We start from the raw sequence: 21145 nt of genomic DNA, 5'->3' as shown, positions 1-21145 counted from the left end.
TCCAATCACAAATACAAATGAAGGGAAATGCATTTCAGAACACAGGAAACTGGGTCCTTTATGTGAATGAGTGTGTATTTGTTTACGATTAGTGACCACATCCATAATCACGGTCATGACAAGGAAACCACCAGAAACCAGCACATGAACGCACAGGCTTGGAGATATGGACAAACCATCAGACTGCAAGTACACTCACACACTGCCATTGTGCTGTTTCTTAGAATACATACAAGCACACTGGTGAATCCCTAAAGTGACAGTCGTCTAATGTGATTTGCATTCTTTTGAGAAACATTATTTTCATTATTTGGATGATTTATTCAGCAAAACACCTACAGAACACTCATCTGGAGAGCACGAAGGTGGTCACCATGCTCACAGCGCACAATAGCAAAGCAGCAGTGATTCGTCACACGGATCATTTGCATAATCTGAGCCTCTATTGCAAAGTCCAGTAGTTTGATAATGATTAACAAAATATATGTTGTGTAGTCCTAGTGTGAGCACACTGAAACCAGACCGAACCCACCTCCCCATATTGAGATGGATGTGCAGAAATAACACAACTCTTGCCATTAAAAATTTATTTCTGTTAGTATCTTTAAAGGATACCCATTTGACATCACATTTACATGCTCCATGTTGTCTAGTAACAATCTGTGTGTTACCATCTAATTCTCTAATCTATTTCTGCAGGATCATAGTGGAAGCACTTAAAAACGAGAATGAGCAACAGAGAGTGAGAAAGCGAGAGAGAGAGAGAGTGTGTGTGTGTGTGTGTGTGTGTGTGTGTGTGTGTGTGTGTGTGTGTGTGTGTGTGTGGGTAAGGGTAACTAAACCTGCTGAAGGCCCAGTGTGATGTATTTGGTTGAATACATGATCAAGCTGAGTGCTCAATCCTTGTAGAATAGAACTGTACAAACCCTTTAGAATAGAACTCTAAATACCAGTGGAAGCAGCTGGAATGTCAGACCAGTTAGGTGTTCAGCTGGGAAGTCAGACCAGTTACGTGTTCGACTGGAACATCAGACCAGTTAGGTATTCAACTGGAAGAACTGGTGCTCCGAGCAGAACTTGGATTTCCCTGCTTTCTGTGCCTGATCGGAGTGGAACACTGGAATCAGCGGGAGTGCAGCAGGTCAGCAGAGAGCCAGTTAAAGTGGAAACTTTTGCTGGAGCCACAGTGAGAAGAAACATCCACATCAGAGGACATGTTGTGGATGGACCGTCTTCACTAACAAGTATCGATTTTCACAAATTTGTTAAAATTTGGGCTAGATAATTATTTACGGCATTTAGCTGACACTTTCATCTGAAGTGACTTACAGTTATGACTGAATACAACTTTAGCAGGTTAGGGACCCCACAGTAGTAACTTAACAGTGGTGGGACTTGAACTTGTAACCTCCTGTTTACAAGCCCAGTACCACAATCACTGAGCTACTAATGCCCAGTCCCCCCTCCCCCCCCCGTGGTCTGCCCTGAGATGCTTTAAATACTTTTTTAAGAAGAGGAAGGATGTTGAACACTTAGTGTAAGACACATTATCACTCATACCATGTCACATCTGTTATTTGAGCAGGTTCTCAGCCCTGCAGAGCTAAAGTGGGTTCCTGGGTTCTGTGGACCAACTGGGGCCTGTAACTGGAGCCTCTTTAAAGAGCACTGAGCTCTTTTGGAAAGCAGACAGGGACTGAAATGTAAAATCCCCCTATCAAGACGTTCAGACCCCATGACGCTTTGCATCAGAGGAGTACTGCATTGCACAGACTCCACACACACGTATTTAAATCAGACTTCACAGAACAGACTCCACACACACACGTGTTTAGATCAAACTGCCAGGACAGACTCCACACACACACGTGTTTAGATCAAACTGCCAGGACAGACTCCACACACACGTGTTTAGATCAAACTACACAGGATAGACTCCACACACACGTTTCGATCAAACTGCGCAGAGCAGATTCCACACACACACATACACACACACACACACACACACACACACGTGTTTAGATCAAACTACACAGAACAGACTCCACACACACACGTTTAAATCAAACTGCACAGAACAGACTCCACACACACGTGTTTAAATCAAACTGCACAGGACAGACTCCACACACACACGTTTAGATCAAACTGCACAGGACAGACTCCACACACACACACACACATGTGTTTAGATCAAACTGCACAGGACAGACTCCACACACACATGTATTTAAATCAAACTACATAGAACAGACACCCCAAAAGTGTTTAGATCAAACTGCACAGAACAGACTCCACACACACGTGTTTAAATCAAACTGCACAGGACAGACTCCACACACAAGTGTTTAAATCTAACTGCACAGGACAGACTCCACACACACACGTTTAGATCAAACTGCACAGGACAGACTCCACACACATACACACACACACACATGTTTAGATCAAACTGCACAGGACAGACTCCACACACACACACACACACACACACACACACGTGTTTAGATCTAACTACACAGGTCAGACTCCACACACGTGTTTAGATCAAACTGCACAGAACAGACTCCACAAACATGTGTTTAGATCAAACTGCACAGGACAGACTCCACACACACGTATTGAAATCAAACTACATAGAACAGACTCCCCACACGTGTTTAAATCAAACTGCACAGAACAGACTCCACAAACACATGTTTAGATCAAACTACACACAACAGACTCCAAACACACGTGTTTAGATCAAACGATACATGGTTACAGGTCCACCCTGTTACAGGTTATAGGTATGGACACAGGTAACCTGGAGGAGCTGATACAAGTGTGGTACAGGATTCCTAATGTCTCACAACCCGATCTCAACCCGATCTCAACCCGATCTCATAGCTGAGAAATTCAAACACTGTGTATGAGTGAAGTAGCTTCATGGAAAATTAATGAACTGGTCACAGTGTGGGTGTAAAGGAGCCAGTATAACTAACCAAAGAAGGGGAAGGTGTGTGTGTGTGTGTGTGTGTGTGTGTGTGTGTGCGCGCTGTGTATGTGTGTGTGTGTGTAGTGTATTTGTTTTGTGTGTGTGTTTGTGGTGTGTATGTGTGTGTGTGTGTGTGAGTGTGTGTTTTGTGTGTGTGTTTTGTGTGTATGCGTGATTTGTATATAAGGTGTGGAATGAAAATACTCAGATACTCCAGGCAGTTTGCAACATAAACCAAAGTAGCTGTTCCTTACTTCACTGTAAAAATGTAGAATTATTGTCCCAAACATCCCCCCTACCCAAACACACACCCCTCCTCACCCAAACATACCTCAACCCAAACACAACCCTACCCAAAAACACCCCCCCCACCCAAACACACCCCCTCCTCGCCCAAGCACCCCCAAACCAAACCCCCCTACCCTAAACACACACCCCTCCTCGCCCAAACACACCCCCTCCATCCAAACACCCCCCTAGCCAAACACACCTCCCTCTTCCTTGTCCAAACACACCCCCGCTACATCACACAAGAAAAGCACTCGCTGGCTAAAAAGGAAATGAACCATATCCATAACCACATTAAGTCCATCGATAAAAGCCCACGATTTACAGTTCGAGCAGAATGAAAGGAGATCATCCACATGCACAGGATATTTCCAGCTCATCACTTATGCATTCATATCATTACCCTGTTCATGAGGCCCTAATAACAGATGAGTAACGGATGTGTAAGAACAGAGATCATTTCTGCCTGTGTTCAGCAGATAAAACTGCTTTCCTACCTTGACACTGAAATCCTTGCTTCCCAAAGCCCCTGTAACAGAAGGAAATAGTAGTTATTGAAAGAACTACAGACCCATTTGACCCAGAACTGCAAATGCTTTTATACACATGCTGAATGTGTTCACATTGTCAAGCAGCGCAAACAACTTGACTGGAAATCTTAACGGGATGCGTTTTCATCCCCAGTTATATGGTGCAAGTTTCCTCTTCCCACAGTGACTCACCCAGATTAGAAAAAGCAGACAGAGAGGCGATAAAGCGAGAGAAGTCGGCTACTCCGACCGCGGATTTCTGGCTTTTTGTTGTTTGTTTGTTTGTTTGTTTGTTTCGGGGTTAGCAGCAAGTATTGCACCTGTCTTTCCCATCTAAAAATAACAGCCCGGCTCCTTCACCGTTCCCGCACCAGTGTGCTGCTTACCAGATGAAGTCCGTGCAGTGGCTGCAGAAGGTGGGCTGCTTGAAGAAGCGCGCGATGAATTTGTGGTTCTTCACCTCGTGGACGTTCTTCTGCCTCAGCGCGCCCTGCCGCGCGAAGCCTCTCATCGGCGCGCTCCTCTCCTCTCCATCGCTGTTTGATTGCGCCGGATCAGCCATTTTGAAGGCGGAAGTATTAAAAGTTATTTTCTGGTTTATTATGTGAGCTTTAGCGAGTGCGTCGGTTCAGTGCACTACTCCTCGCAGCGGTAAGCGCGCAGCCGCGGTGTTTGCTCTCTCTGCGCTCCGGCGCGTTGACGGATGGGCGAGCGCACGGCCGGAGTGACGCGAGGCGCGAGACTCCTCCCTCCGCGGTAGCGCCGGCAACCTCTCCGCCTACCTGTAGCTTCCGCGCCTCGGAAACCTAAAGGCGCTTTTTCGAATTCGGAATCATGATTAGTCTGACAATTGGTTTTTTGTTGTTTTTTGCTTGTCTTTTTTTTGTTTGTTTGTTTGTTTTGCTTTGTTTACATGACACACGACCGCACTGTTACGGAAGAGCGTCTTTCATTTATCACCAACGAGCATTTCTATTTCTGCGCTTCATTTATCACATTGATATGCTCTAACGGGTCTGCCTCTGGTGTTTTATTTCTTTTTTTAGTCTCGCTTTGTCATTTCTGTTCTGATCTGAAGACCCCGCTCACCGCTGTGCGCGCGTGGCACTTCTCGGCGCTCGTGGTGCTCGGGGCGATAGTGGTCCGCGCGAGTCTTTCTCTGTGCAGATACGTGTGTGCTCGCTGCTTTGCACGACAGAGTAGTGAATGTGGTCCTCTCAGTCTGGAGCTGATGCAGGGTACAGATGGGTTAGTGTGTGGATTGTATGGCTTTCTGTGTCTTGTTACATAATAATTTTTTTTTTGAGAGCCGCTTCGTTGGCCGCTGAGCACAATCGTTTTGTTCCTGTGACGCACAAACAAGTAGGAGGCAAAAGGACAAACAGCAATAACACACACACACAAACACACACACACACACACACACAGAGCGCTAACATGCACTCTACTGCACACATTACAGCACAGATTACAACACAGTAAAAAACACTACAACACACATGCATGCACACAACACACACCTCGATGTCATAATGCCTCAACAATCTTTCTCTCAGCAAGGCACCAAAGGAAATGGGTTCTTGACTTTAACCAGCCACAGGACGTTTGCTACTCATAAAGTGGACCAGTGATGTAGAAGCAGATGAAGCTGTACGTGTTCATGTCTTAACAAGCCAAAAGGCTAAATGATGTTAAAAGCGTGCGTGTCTCTGTGTGTGTGTGTGTGTGTGTGTGTCCAGATCCGAAGGGCCTTTTTAGTGCAGCTGTTCCTCTGTGCTCAAACCCCTTTCATCCCAGAGCTGAAATCTGCTGGTGTAGTAATATCATATAAGGACCTGTCCTAAGGACAGAATGCTTCACCAAGATGAGTGATTTTTTTCGACAGAAAATGTTTTTCAAATTCAGCCCTTTCCTAACTGTGTATGACGGTCCGTGTATGATGGTCTCCTCCTAGCATTCTCCTCAGCTCTCGCTATCATCTTCACTGCCCCATTTCACTTTGTCATTGTTACTGCCTTGTTCTGGAACTTCATCGCATTCATTACTGAAAAGTTTACATATGGGAGAAACCCATATGGGAGAAAGTCTATCAGCAAGTTTTAAGTTTCAAACATAGCTTCCTTTGGTTGACACCTATATGTGTTTTCCTGTGTTAGCTGTGTCAGCCCTGTTAGCCCTGTTAATATCAGTTAAAGTAACAAGACACAGTTAGTCTTCAATTTTGCAGAACCATACATTCAGTTTTATTTAATGGAACCAATGATATGTTTTAATTTATATACTCAATCATACATGCAGGTTTTATTTAAACAGTCACATATTGTATTTTATTATGTTTTGTACTTGTACCCTTGTGTGGCTGACAGCTGTACACAGAGGCAAGAAGGGCAGGGAGGAGTTACTACTGTCCCATTCCAATAGGTCAGGGGGAGAATCTACTGCCCCCATCCAGCACTGCAAGGAGAGGTTGTACTGCCCCCATCCAACAGCAGCCAAAAGCCTCAGTACCCCCTGGCCTGATGTTCTTACTGATAGTGCACACACACACACACACACACCCCAAGTTCGTGTATAAATACTGGGTATATGACTGGATAAATATGTATGGAGGTAGAATCCTGCTCATACTTGGCATTGATATTTATATAATAAAATGTTCACTTTAACAATGGTCTGTGGTTTTTATTGATTTTATTTCATTTATTTTTAGCTGCTGTATGTTTAACCAACCTCAAAACAATAGAAGCCAATTTTCAGCAAAAACCGAAACGCTGCCACCAGCTGTCCGAAGTGGTGAACCCCACGGCTAATGGAACATGACGCGGACTGGGCACGGTGCTCGTTCTCGCTCCCGTGTGCCCAGATTGATGTGGAATCTGTAGATTTCGGTTTTATTTGTTTTTTGTTTTGTTTGGTGGCGCATGCATTAAGGCTCGCTGCGTGCAGCATTCATTCGGCTCGCGTCAACGCGAAACTAATTTAAAAAAGAAAACACTTCCTCAACACCTCCCAGTGTGGTTGCCATGGTAATGCTCTGTTTGATAAATATATGTAAAGCACGAAAATAAAAACGAAGTCTTGCTACTGTAGTAAATGAAAAGGACGCACAGGCCGGCAGATCAGAAGACCTTGAAACTCCCGACCACACCGTGTTTGTTTCTCAGTAAAGACCTGATGGGACACATGGCGTAAAATTAAACAATCGGAAATCCACGTGGAGGGGATCTGATAACTGGTCAGCTTCATGCCATTTTATCATCCGTTTTCATCAGACCACACTCGACCACTCGCCACAACCGCTGAGCCAAACGTAAAACTGCAGCGAAGAGCGTCCATTTCTGAACGCCGTCTGTGGAGACTGAGCAAACCTGGCGGCTCTCGTGAGCTAATAGCACCGCCCACTGCCTAGGCGCGCGCTCTGTAAAGGCTGAGGCTAATCACGCGCGAGCCTCTGCGTCGTGGGGGCAGGCGGCGGTATCGGTGAGAATGGTACAATCACTTTATAGACCACCTTACCTTTCTATTTATACCGCAAGTGTTACATGGCCTCTGAAAATAACCATTGCAATTACTTGGCAGAAAACGTTTTCGCGCTTATGTAGGTTAAGTCCACAAGAGAGGCTCCGTTCAATCTCCATCATACACCTGAACCAGGTCATCAGTGCCTACCTGGCTAAAGTGTGTTGGGAGGTCTTGGAAATTATGACCATTTTAAACAAGAAAAACAATAATAAATTCTGGGAATGCAGAGAGAACCTGCAGCAGGTTCACTGTTCTTACCGCCCTCTTGCGGTAACCATAAGATTGCACCGCTTCGTTTCCTGTACAGGTGAGAGGACGCCTCCATATACAAATATGCTTGTATAGAAATTGGCTGCAGGTTAAAAAAAATTACCACTTTGTAACCTCAACACTAAGACTAAACAAAATCTTACAACACACTACATAACTGAGTTTAACTATTAAGTGCACTGCAGTGCTTTAGCATTGGAATAACTAGAATGTTTGTTTTTCCATACATGTACCTCGTTACCCCAAACTGTTTACCGATCAAGAAGATGATTTAACTTAAAATCAGAAAGAAAAAAAAGTTTAAAAGCATCAATAATACAACTGCATTTAGTAACTATAAAAGCCAATATTTGGTACAACAAATGACAGGAATGCTATGCATATTTCCAAACAGACATAGAAATTACTTTATTGGGTAATACAGTTTAACAATACAAAACTGCCACAGGTGAGGAGGAAGCCTACAGTACGATCCGTTAAGACTACCTACGCTCACTGCGCGTCATGTCTAATCTGCTGGGATATGTAACTGAACAGGTGTTATGACAGAAGGACCACTAGGAACTGGAAAGGGGGGGGCGGGACAAAACAGGCTGAAACCCACTAACACCTCACATTCTACTCATAACTAAATTTATATTAAAGAAAAGTGAGAAAAATTAATGCAAAAATAAAATGAGAATGGCACTGCAGGGAGGAAGGAGTGATCAGAAGCAAACATCCAGACAGCATTTCCTCTCTTCCACGGAGTCGTCTTAGTGGAGCAGGTGAACCCGATTCATTATTTTATGCGCCGAATTGAAATTCTCTCCTCACATACTGGAGAGCTGCAGTACAGCAGGGGGTGATGAGCTCTTCCAACAATCTGCAGTAGTCGTTTAATAAAAAGGTCGGGCCACTACACACCTGCCTGCTAGCAGAGTGCCTCTGCAGAGCTTCACGTCTGCGCAAAAACAGTGGTTGTGTTAGAGAGGGAGGGTTGCCTTGACTTTCATTTCATGTTGGGGCAAGATGGCGTGTGGGTGGAGCAAGGAAGGAGGCCGTGGCTCCTCCTCACTGAGGTGGGGCTAGAGGTCGTTCCTCTGACGCAGGGTCAGAGGGCGGAGCTTCAGCCGGCGGCCCCGTGCTGCTCTCCGAGGGTGCGGTGCTGTCACTTGTGCCCTCGTCTGTAGCGCCCTCTGCTGGGTCAATCGATGCTGGTTTTTCTGCAGTGGCCACCGTAGGCCTCTCCTCAGACTCCTGGGTCCCTTCAGACACTTCTGTGGGAGCCTCGTCTGCGGGGCAGGGACGATGGAGAGGGACAGATGGAGAGAAAGAAAATTAAAAGGGGACAGGAGAGAGAGAGAGAGAGAGAGACGTTCAGAAAGACAGTATGTGAAGTGTTCTCACTAGAGCATACCCAGGCTGGACTACTGACCTGTCTCCATAGGACTGGCTTTGTCCTGCTGATCTTTGGGCTCAGAGCTGGCGCTGCTGTCGGGGTGGGTGGAGCCACTGGAACCCTGCTGCTCCTCCTGGGCTGCTCGCTCCGCCTGCTCCGCCGCCTCGCGTTCACGCTCTTCCACCCGCCGCCGAGCCGCCTCCTCGGCCGCTGCCATTTCCGCAGTCAGCTTCTCCATGTCCACCTCCACCTTCAGACTGCACAGCTATGGTACACACACACACACACACACACACACGTTTTCATACATGCAAAGTTACTCTTCACAACTTTTATAATGCAAAATGTACATGCAACCTAAGCAAAAGGTAATACATCCTCATTTATTTGCAGGATTCAGAGAACGTTACATACCAGTTTTCTGTGTGGTAGAGCAGAACTACTGAGTCCTTACACAATGAACACACATGCTGCTATTAACAAACAGTTTGCTTACATCTGTTGTCAAAATTACTAGAGAAAAAAAAAAGGTCACCAGTATGAGCAGCGACAAACTAAAGGTATTCGTACCCGCTTCAGTTCATTATTGAAGGACTCGGTGGACTCCAGAAACCTTCTCTTCTTCTCCTGATGGCGATCCTCTATCTGGAGCAGCTCTGCCTCCAGTTTTCTCTGGAGAAACAAGGCAGGTATCATTCAAACCACAAATCATAAAGAAAGAACTTTGTGCGCACACAACACACTGACAGAACACTTTGAAATTATGAGACTTCCTTTTCTCTGGGTCATGTTTACTACTTAGTGTTTTAAATAAACTACTTTTAAGAATTCAAGTGCTTGAATTGGGGTTGTTTTAAGTATTTGTTGTTTAAGGCCTAAGACCTGCGGGGGTTGTACGCACACGTGTGTGCGTGCAAGCCTACCTGATGCACCATGAGGGACTGGACCTGTCGTTTGAGCACCTGCATGCGTGCGGTGGTGACCACAGAGCGTACATCTGGAACCACCACCTCACTCAGGATGTCACTTATTAGCCGGTGGTTCCTCTGGAAACGAGCTGCTGCCGTGTGCTTCATGGAGAAGCCATCGTCATAGTCTTCAAACACACAGACCAACCGGTCAGTCCACACAGTAACATCAGTGTGTACACACACACACACACAGACCAACCGGTCAGTCCACACACAGTAACATCAGTGTGTACACACACACACACACAGACCAACCGGTCAGTCCACACACAGTAACATCAGTGTGTACACACACACACACACACACACACACACACAGACCAACCGGTCAGTCCACACACAGTAACATCAGTGTGTACACACACACACACACACACACACACAGACCAACCGATCAGTGTGTACACACACACACACACACACACACACAGACCAACCGGTCAGTCCACACACAGTAACATCAGTGTGTACACACACAGACCAACCGGTCAGTCCACACACAGTAACATCAGTGTGTACATACACACACACACACACACACACACACACACACACACACACCAACCGGTCAGTCCACACACAGTAACATCAGTGTGTACACACACACACACACACACACAGACAGACCAACCGGTCAGTCCACACACAGTAACATCAGTGTGTACACACACACACACACACACAGACCAACCGGTCAGTCCACACACAGTAACATCAGTGTGTACACACACACACACACAGACCAACCGGTCAGTCCACACACAGTAACATCAGTGTGTACACACACACACACACACACACACACACAGACCAACCGGTCAGTCCACACACAGTAACATCAGTGTGTACACACACACACACACAGACCAACCGGTCAGTCCACACACAGTAACATCAGTGTGTACACACACACACACACACAGACCAACCGGTCAGTCCACACACAGTAACATCAGTGTGTACACACACACACACACACACACACACACACACACACACACAGACCAACCGGTCAGTCCACACACAGTAACATCAGTGTGTACACACACACACACAGACCAACCGGTCAATCCACACACAGTAACATCAGTGTGTACACACACACACACACACACACACACACACACACACACACACACACACACAGAGACAGACCAACCGGTCAGTCCACACACAGTAACATCAGTGTGTACACACACACAGACCAACCGGTCAGTCCACACACAGTAACATCAGTGTGTATACACACACACACACACACACACACACAGACCAACCGGTCAGTCCACACACAGTAACATCAGTGTGTACACACACACACACACAGACCAACCGGTCAGTCCACACACAGTAACATCAGTGTGTACACACACACACACACACACACACACACACACACACACAGACCAACCGGTCAGTCCACACACAGTAACATCAGTGTGTACACACACACACACAGACCAACCGGTCAGTCCACACACAGTAACATCAGTGTGTACACACACACACACACAGACCAACCGGTCAGTCCACACACAGCAACATCAGTGTGTACACACACACACACACACAGACCAACCGGTCAGTCCACACACAGTAACATCAGTGTGTACACAGACACACACAGACCAACCGGTCAGTCCACACACAGTAACATCAGTGTGTACACACACACACACACAGACCAACCGGTCAGTCCACACACAGTAACATCAGTGTGTACACACAGACCAACCGGTCAGTCCACACACAGTAACATCAGTGTGTACACACAGACCAACCGGTCAGTCCACACACAGTAACATCAGTGTGTACACACACACAGACAGACAGACCAACCGATCAGTGTGTACACACACACACACACACAGACAGACCAACCGGTCAGTCCACACACAGTAACATCAGTGTGTACACACACACACACACAGACAGACCAACCGGTCAGTCCACACACAGTAACATCAGTGTGTACACACACACACACACACACACACACACACACACACACACAGACAGACCAACCGGTCAGTCCACACACAGTAACATCAGTGTGTACACACACACACACACACACAGACAGACCAACCGGTCAGTCCACACACAGTAACATCAGTGTGTACACACACACACACACACAGACAGACCAACCGGTCAGTCCACACACAGTAACATCAGTGTGTACACACACACACAGACAGACCAACCGGTCAGTCCACACACAGTAACATCAGTGTGTACACACACACACAGACAGACCAACCGGTCAGTCCACACACAGTAACATCAGTGTGTACACACACACACACACAGACCAACCGGTCAGTCCACACACAGTAACATCAGTGTGTACACACACACACACACAGACCAACCGGTCAGTCCACACACAGTAACATCAGTGTGTACACACACACACACACAGACCAACCGGTCAGTCCACACACAGTAACATCAGTGTGTACACACACACACACACAGACCAACCGGTCAGTCCACACACAGTAACATCAGTGTGTACACACACACACACACAGACCAACCGGTCAGTCCACACACAGTAACATCAGTGTGTACACACACACACACACACAGACCAACCGGTCAATCCACACACAGTAACATCAGTGTGTACACACACACAGACAGACAGACCAACCGATCAGTGTGTACACACACACACACACACAGACAGACCAACCGGTCAGTCCACACACAGTAACATCAGTGTGTACACACACACACACAGACAGACCAACCGGTCAGTCCACACACAGTAACATCAGTGTGTACACACACACACACACACAGACAGACCAACCGGTCAGTCCACACACAGTAACATCAGTGTGTACACACACACACACACAGACAGACCAACCGGTCAGTCCACACACAGTAACATCAGTGTGTACACACACACACACACACACACACACACACACACACACAGACAGACCAACCGGTCAGTCCACACACAGTAACATCAGTGTGTACACACACACACAGACAGACCAACCGGTCAGTCCACACACAGTAACATCAGTGTGTACACACACACACACACAGACCAACCGGTCAGTCCACACACAGTAACATCAGTGTGTACACACACACACACAGACCAACCGGTCAGTCCACACACAGTAACATCAGTGTGTACACACACACACACACAGACCAACCGGTCAGTCCACACACAGTAACATCAGTGTGTACACACACACACACACAGACCAACCGGTCAGTCCACACACAGTAACATCAGTGTGTACACACACACACACACACACACAGACCAACCGGTCAGTCCACACACAGTAACATCAGTGTGTACACACACACACACACACACACACACACACACACACAGACAGACCAACCGGTCAGTCCACACACAGTAACATCAGTGTGTACACACACACACAGACAGACCAACCGGTCAGTCCACACACAGTAACATCAGTGTGTACACACACACACACACAGACCAACCGGTCAGTCCACACACAGTAACATCAGTGTGTACACACACACACACAGACCAACCGGTCAGTCCACACACAGTAACATCAGTGTGTACACACACACACACACAGACCAACCGGTCAGTCCACACACAGTAACATCAGTGTGTACACACACACACACACACAGACCAACCGGTCAGTCCACACACAGTAACATCAGTGTGTACACACACACACACACAGACCAACCGGTCAGTCCACACACAGTAACATCAGTGTGTACACACACACACACACACACAGACCAACCGGTCAGTCCACACACAGTAACATCAGTGTGTACACACACACACACAGACCAACCGGTCAGTCCACACACAGTAACATCAGTGTGTACACACACACACACAGACCAACCGGTCAGTCCACACACAGTAACATCAGTGTGTACACACACACACACACAGACCAACCGGTCAGTCCACACACAGTAACATCAGTGTGTACACACACACACACACAGACCAACCGGTCAGTCCACACACACACACAGACCAACCGATCAGTGTACACACACACACAGACCAACCGATCAGTGTACACACACACACAGACCAACCGATCAGTGTACACACACACACAGACCAACCGATCAGTGTACACACACACACAGACCAACCGATCAGTGTACACACACACACACAGACCAACCGATCAGTGTACACACACACACACAGACCAACCGATCAGTGTACACACACACACACAGACCAACCGATCAGTGTACACACACACACACAGACCAACCGATCAGTGTACACACACACACACAGACCAACCGATCAGTGTACACACACACACACAGACCAACCGATCAGTGTACACACACACACACAGACCAACCGATCAGTGTACACACACACACACAGACCAACCGATCAGTGTACACACACACACACAGACCAACCGATCAGTGTACACACACACACACAGACCAACCGATCAGTGTACACACACACACACAGACCAACCGATCAGTGTACACACACACACACAGACCAACCGATCAGTGTACACACACACACACAGACCAACCGATCAGTGTACACACACACACACAGACCACCCGCTCAGTGTACACACACACACACAGACCAACCGATCAGTGTACACACACACACACAGACCAACCGATCAGTGTACACACACACACACAGACCAACCGATCAGTGTACACACACACACACACAGACCAACCGATCAGTGTACACACACACACACACAGACCAACCGATCAGTGTACACACACACACACAGACCAACCGATCAGTGTACACACACACACACAGACCAACCGATCAGTGTACACACACACACACAGACCAACCGATCAGTGTACACACACACACACACAGACCAACCGATCAGTGTACACACACACACACAGACCAACCGATCAGTGTACACACACACACACAGACCAACCGATCAGTGTACACACACACACACAGACCAACCGATCAGTGTACACACACACACACAGACCAACCGATCAGTGTACACACACACACACAGACCAACCGATCAGTGTACACACACACACACAGACCAACCGATCAGTGTACACACACACACACAGACCAACCGATCAGTGTACACACACACACACAGACCAACCGATCAGTGTACACACACACACACAGACCAACCGATCAGTGTACACACACACACACAGACCAACCGATCAGTGTACACACACACACACAGACCAACCGATCAGTGTACACACACACACACAGACCAACCGATCAGTGTACACACACACACACAGACCAACCGATCAGTGTACACACACACACACAGACCAACCGATCAGTGTACACACACACACACAGACCAACCGATCAGTGTACACACACACACACAGACCAACCGATCAGTGTACACACACACACACAGACCAACCGATCAGTGTACACACACACACACAGACCAACCGATCAGTGTACACACACACACACAGACCAACCGATCAGTGTACACACACACACACAGACCAACCGATCAGTGTACACACACACACACACAGACCAACCGATCAGTGTACACACACACACACAGACCAACCGATCAGTGTACACACACACACACAGACCAACCGATCAGTGTACACACACACACACACAGACCAACCGATCAGTGTACACACACACACACACAGACCAACCGATCAGTGTACACACACACACACAGACCAACCGATCAGTGTACACACACACACACAGACCAACCGATCAGTGTACACACACACACACAGACCAACCGATCAGTGAACACACACACACACACACCAACCGATCAGTGTACACACACACACACAGACCAACCGATCAGTGTACACACACACACACAGACCAACCGATCAGTGTACACACACACACACAGACCAACCGATCAGTGTACACACACACACACAGACCAACCGATCAGTGTACACACACACACACAGACCAACCGATCAGTGTACACACACACACACAGACCAACCGATCAGTGTACACACACACACACAGACCAACCGATCAGTGTACACACACACACACAGACCAACCGATCAGTGTACACACACACACACAGACCAACCGATCAGTGTACACACACACACACAGACCAACCGATCAGTGTACACACACACACAGACCAACCGATCAGTGTACACACACACACAGACCAACCGATCAGTGTACACACACACACACAGACCAACCGATCAGTGTACACACACACACACAGACCAACCGGTCAGTCCACACACAGTAACATCAGTGTACACACATGTTCATCTACAGAGATGCCAGTCGTAGTTTACACAGCTTGGACCACTCAGCCACTCTACATATAGACCATTCAAAGTCTAAAGAGACCAGTCTACAAATTGCAAAAGGAGGCAGGGGACGTCTCCAATATTTTGCAGCAAGAAAAAGAAGGGGGGGGGGGGGAGAAACACCCTGGGTAATACAGAAGCTTCAACACCACCAATATACACTTATGACCCATGAAAATCTCTAGATGACGTGCTGTCATATTCGCACCCACAGACTCTAGAGTTAGGAGGCCTCACCGTCAGGGTCCTCAGCGGGTTGGATACTCATGTAGGGTTCGCCTTTGTCCAGCCGAGACTGCCTCTGTCTGCTCTCCTCCTCCAGAGCGGCCTCTGCGCGGTTCTTGGCGTTTACGTAGGCTAGATAAGCTGGAGAGTTGTGGTAGGCCTTCAGAGAGTCATTATATTCAATCTGGGGACAAAGAGCAGAAGGAGCGCAATCAGTCAGCTCGAGTTAAGGAAAGCCACCAAATTTCTTAAGCCCCTCCCCTTTCTGCCCCCACCCCTCACTGACCTTCTCAGCTTCATACTCGTTTAAGTAATCCTGCTTCTCCTCATCAGTGAGGTCCCTCCACATGCCACCGATAATCTTCCCAATCTCCCATAGCTTCAGATCCGGGTTGGAGGCTTTTACTTGGTCCCACACCTAAGACAGGGAAGAAAGGAGGAGAGTCAGACATGGCAGGGGCCTGACGGGCTGGGAAGAGACCACCAGAGCTCCATGGGGCAGCTCTTCAGCCAAAGAGAAAGGGGACACGCTGACCACAGCGATGACACTTTGGAAATGGGGAGGGGCTGGGGGAAAAAAAAAACAAAACTCTGTACGACCAGCCACCTATAAGTGGAATGGTTTGCGTTTCCAGCCCCCCCTCACCGTTAGTGAAGTGGGAGGAACCGCCGCCCCCCCCCCCCCCCAAATGTCACTTCAAAAGAGTGAGGAGTGCTCATCACTTCAATTAGCTGTTCTAATAATTCAGACCATATTAACATTGCAGTTCTTTTGGGCCAAAGCACTCACAGACTACTATCTACAGTATTTTCATTTGGTGCATTAAACCCACCGTTAATATACAAAGGGCGTGAGAAGCCGAAACCAATTTTTATTTTGATTAAGCACCAGCTTAAGTGGTGCACTTTCAATGTGTGGCCATCTAAGAAAGCTGGATTTAACGGGTGCTGACGGACCGTACCACCTACCGGTGGGGAGCGTGGCAGGTTCCTGAAGGCTCTCAACCTGATCCGGCTGTGAGTGACAGTCTCTCAGAACAAGCAGCAAAAGCAGACACCGTGGGTGTCTTACCTTCCTGCTTACCTTCCGGCTATACCGCATGTAGGGCATCAGAGGCTTGTCAGGCGGTTTCGGGGGCTTGGGAACAGTGATCCCTGAGGAGTTCTGGGGGAGAGAGGAGGAGAGAAAAGCCCACAGAGGCGGTTAGTGTCCAACCAGGGGGTGATGCAGCACGAGGGGACCACAGCAATGGAGGACTATGAGTAAGGAGAGGTACAAGGAAAGCACACAACTGAAAAATGAGGACGGCGTGACCTGATTGGACAAGGGGACATATCTAACGGACCAAATCCAGCAAAGAGGGAGCATTTTCTCTTCACTGACTGACATCCATGCATAGTTTTAAATGCATTTCAAAGACAAATGGACTGCCTTTGATGGTGTGTGTGGTATTCTAAGCTGCCACTAGGTGAACGTGCAGAACCAGCCAACAGCTGCAGACGCTGAACACCTGAGCCAAGCAACCGGCTCTGCTCTGCTGCCTGACACCGGCACGATGAGCCATGCAAGCCCACGGGCATTAGCAGTCGTGCAGAATGAAGAGACAGGATGACTGACAGAGGGAGGGGAGTACTTCTGAAAACCAAATCAGAGAGAGAGAGAGAGAGAGAGAGAGAGAGAGAGAGAGAGAGAGAGAGAGAGAGAGAGAGAGAGAGAGAGAGAGCCAATACCCTGTGGGGTGGGGAGGAGTGACCGATTTTACAGAAGTATAGAAAGAAAATGGAAGCCACTAGTGCTACCAGTGACACGAACCCTTCGTCTACCCAAATGATCCTTCTCCAACCTACGAAATCAATCTACTGAATAGAACAGCAAACGTATCATATTATTGATATCCGAGTGGCTAGCTTGGCTGGTTTAGCCTTAGCGTGTCTGGTCTGGGGTTCTCTCCTCTGCTGGGGCTATAGCCCTGTTTTGTATCGGTCCTACCATTACCCTGTTGCTCCCGCCGGGGTTCCCTCCCAGCCTGTAGTTGTTGTAGGCCAGATGGCTGTATGGGTTGTACCCCACAAACCCAGGGGTGGTGGGCATTTGCTGATGGAGACAAATGAGACAAAACACGAATGAGAAATGACACAAACAAGGGAGGAAGGGACAAAAAAAATAAATAAAAATGAAAAGGAGAATCCTGCTTCTTTTTTTGATTTGCGTAAAACATGCAAAAAGCAGCAATCTCTGATAGCAGCACAAACTTGGACTGTCCTATATCCATTTGTAGCAAAGCCACAGACACTAGACGTGGGCCAGCCAGGGGGATTGGAGGCATGTGAGGGGCAGCCCTGGTCAAAGTCCATGAGATGATAAAATGCTGCAAGGCTCAGAGCTTACAGCACAAACTAGAGCCATGTTCTTCAAATATTGTCTAGACACCCAATAAAGGTGAATATTGGGAACTGAATTCCAGAACATTCCAACCAGCCCACGGAACCGTCACCCTCCCGCAACCCTCTCCACAAGCACCTGGGTATCTTAAGGTTTTGGGGTGATTGGGGGGGGGGGGGTGTTTATGGATGACCAGCATGTTGTGGAATACTTACTGTTGTGGGGGCTGGGGTGGGGGGAGGGGCATAGGATGGCCGCTCTGCATGAGAAAGAAGGGGAGAAATTAATTGGTTGTAATGAGCTGTGCTGCAGAATGACCCGCTTGGCTTTGTCCAAGTAGCAGCACTAAAGCCTACTTATTCGTCACATCAGCGTCAGTTCAAAGGGACTTCGCTTTAATGGCCGTCATAAATGTTACATCTAAAAACACATTATTCCCCAAATGACAGATAAAGTTTTAGTGTTAGTGCACCCATTTATGATCTATGTCGCATCTGACATTGGGCTCAACAAGAAAAAGTGCAAGATTCATATACAGGGATGCAGATATTCAGATAGTAATTTCAGTCGAATGCCACATTTATACGTAAAGCCACTATGTTTGACGCAGATGGGTGGCATCGTAGGGGCTACAAACGTAGTGGTCAAATTACAATTAGTTGAAATGTATCCTTACTTGACATCTTGTTTGTAGGATTGAGGATATCAGGCTAACCCCATCATTTGGTTCTGCAATAGGGTAAAGATTTATTAGACGAATAGGCATGCTTTCTCGGTCGCTGAGAGTGAACATAAAAATCCCTCACGCTGACAATGCTTCGTATGGTGGTTTGGGACAAAAAATAAATCCATATGAACAACAACCATATATCATATCCGAAAATCAAATGTCATTCAAAACTACACAGCTGGTGACAACTAACGTAGCTACTACACAGCTGGCGAGGTATCACACGTTAGCCAGCACACAAACTAGCACGCTAGCCCACAAAGTAGCTAGCTAACCTAGCTAAATTAAAGTTAGTTAGCTAGCTGGCTAAATACCCGGTAAAGACCAGTGCTAGATAAGATAGCTAGCCAGCAAATGTATACATTTGTTAAATGAATAAGAAATTCATTTAAATTAGAAGAAAAAACGCCAGCTAGCGTTAGCAGTAGCAAAATAGACAACTTCAGCTACATCAGCACCCGGCGCTGCTAGAAAGCCAACAAGCGAGCTTGTTCAACTATTGCTAACTAGCTAATATTTGAGGCCTTCGAGCGTGGGCGAGATTAGGCAGATTATTTTTAAAAAGTCTTGTATAGAAACTATCATATCAGCAGTATCTAATGTACCCGAACACCCTAGCCATCAGTCAAATAGCGACCGTATGAGGACACTGGTGAGCATGAACCGGTTTGAATGCTGACATGCAGGCAAACAATGAATGGAGGCTCTTCACACGATGGAGACACATCGACATGGCTGGGTATCTAACGTTAGCATACCAAAAGTTCACTCACAAACATACCGTAGGCAGATTAGCACAGTGTAGTAGCTTTACTGTATAAAACATATACGCAAGATATAAGCAAGAAAAGCCAACGGTAGCCAATTAGCAAGATGGTTAACCTGGTAGGACAATCCGCCTGTCCCGTTCATTTACCGGATTACCGGATAGCAGCCTGCTAGCAGCACAGGCTAGGCAGCTAACGTTAGCTCGCAACCATTGTAAAAAGGCGGGCAAATAAACGAACATTACTGAGCAAAAAAACAGTTGGAATCACGAGCTGGTTTTCTCAGCATGTCGCTAAAAGGCAGTTCAACATTTTTCAAAAAATATATATAAACGAAGGGGGGCTGAAAAAACGACGCCTACAAATACTCACCCAAGACTTCTTTGTTCCCTCAGCGACGCGCCACCAGCGTCTGACACATCGCTCGCGATTTAGACGGGGGTCACGAGCGCCGTGCTGCCCTCTAGTGCGTGCACGTGGCAGCTACACGGAGGCACCGGCGACGACGCTGGCTGCGCTCCAGGCGTTCACGGATACGCTCATTCTTGATTTAAACGTACCCCTCGAACGAACGATTAGATAATAGCGTAGTGCTAACGTGTAAACTAGCAGCATCATTTAGAGCATGAAAAATAATTTCACTATTACGCTTTTATGGCCTAATTGGCTAGCTAGCTATTTAAAAACCAACCAGCCGAAATAATAAACAAAATAAATCTGTCAGTAACACATCATGTCTTAAAA

At 47.2% G+C, this 21145-nt stretch overlaps 2 protein-coding genes across 7 annotated transcripts in view; both read right to left on the bottom strand.

Annotated features, from left to right (window-relative positions):
• Positions 1 to 4478, bottom strand: part of prkcbb (protein kinase C, beta b) — a 93957-nt gene extending 89479 nt beyond the window's left edge. For both annotated transcript variants that reach the window (XM_035526403.1, XM_035526404.1), the window contains exons 1-2: positions 4185 to 4478; positions 3766 to 3797 (exon numbers count right to left, since the gene is read on the bottom strand). In XM_035526403.1, the coding sequence (XP_035382296.1) occupies positions 3766 to 3797; positions 4185 to 4360 (208 nt within the window). In that variant the 5' untranslated portion in view covers positions 4361 to 4478. The remainder of the gene's footprint in view (positions 1 to 3765; positions 3798 to 4184) is intronic.
• A 3491-nt stretch (positions 4479 to 7969) lies between these two features.
• smarce1 (SWI/SNF related, matrix associated, actin dependent regulator of chromatin, subfamily e, member 1) lies at positions 7970 to 20825 on the bottom strand. Of its 5 annotated transcripts, none has more exons than XM_027028130.2 (11): positions 20774 to 20825; positions 19581 to 19633; positions 19120 to 19163; positions 18512 to 18616; positions 17594 to 17686; positions 16808 to 16939; positions 16534 to 16705; positions 9895 to 10067; positions 9542 to 9643; positions 9008 to 9236; positions 7970 to 8864 (listed from the first exon to the last, which is right to left on the bottom strand). In XM_027028130.2, exons 2-11 carry the CDS (start codon positions 19585 to 19587, stop codon positions 8644 to 8646), a joined length of 1278 nt encoding a protein of 425 aa, XP_026883931.2. In that variant the 5' UTR covers positions 19588 to 19633; positions 20774 to 20825; the 3' UTR covers positions 7970 to 8643. The 5 variants fall into 5 exon arrangements, with proteins under 5 accessions (XP_026883931.2, XP_026883933.2, XP_026883932.2 ...); XM_027028132.2 differs by having other exon boundaries at positions 17606 to 17686; positions 20774 to 20824; XM_027028131.2 differs by having other exon boundaries at positions 18518 to 18616; positions 20774 to 20824.
• Between the last annotated feature and the right edge of the window lie 320 nt (positions 20826 to 21145).

The sequence above is a fragment of the Electrophorus electricus genome, chromosome 1 (genome assembly GCF_013358815.1).
Source record: "Electrophorus electricus isolate fEleEle1 chromosome 1, fEleEle1.pri, whole genome shotgun sequence".
NCBI lineage: Eukaryota > Metazoa > Chordata > Actinopteri > Gymnotiformes > Gymnotidae > Electrophorus > Electrophorus electricus.
This window is presented reverse-complemented; position numbering and strand designations above follow the sequence as displayed.

What these genes read in the sequence shown, in the direction of transcription:
- smarce1 (XM_027028130.2), bottom strand. An exon ending in ACGAGTATGAAGCTGAGAAG is followed by an intron (nt 16,706 to 16,807) that starts GTCAGTGAGGGG and finishes CTTTGTCCCCAG; the next exon opens with ATTGAATATAATGACTCTCT. An exon ending in AGTCCCTCATGGTGCATCAG is followed by an intron (nt 9,644 to 9,894) that starts GTAGGCTTGCAC and finishes TTGTTTCTCCAG; the next exon opens with AGAAAACTGGAGGCAGAGCT.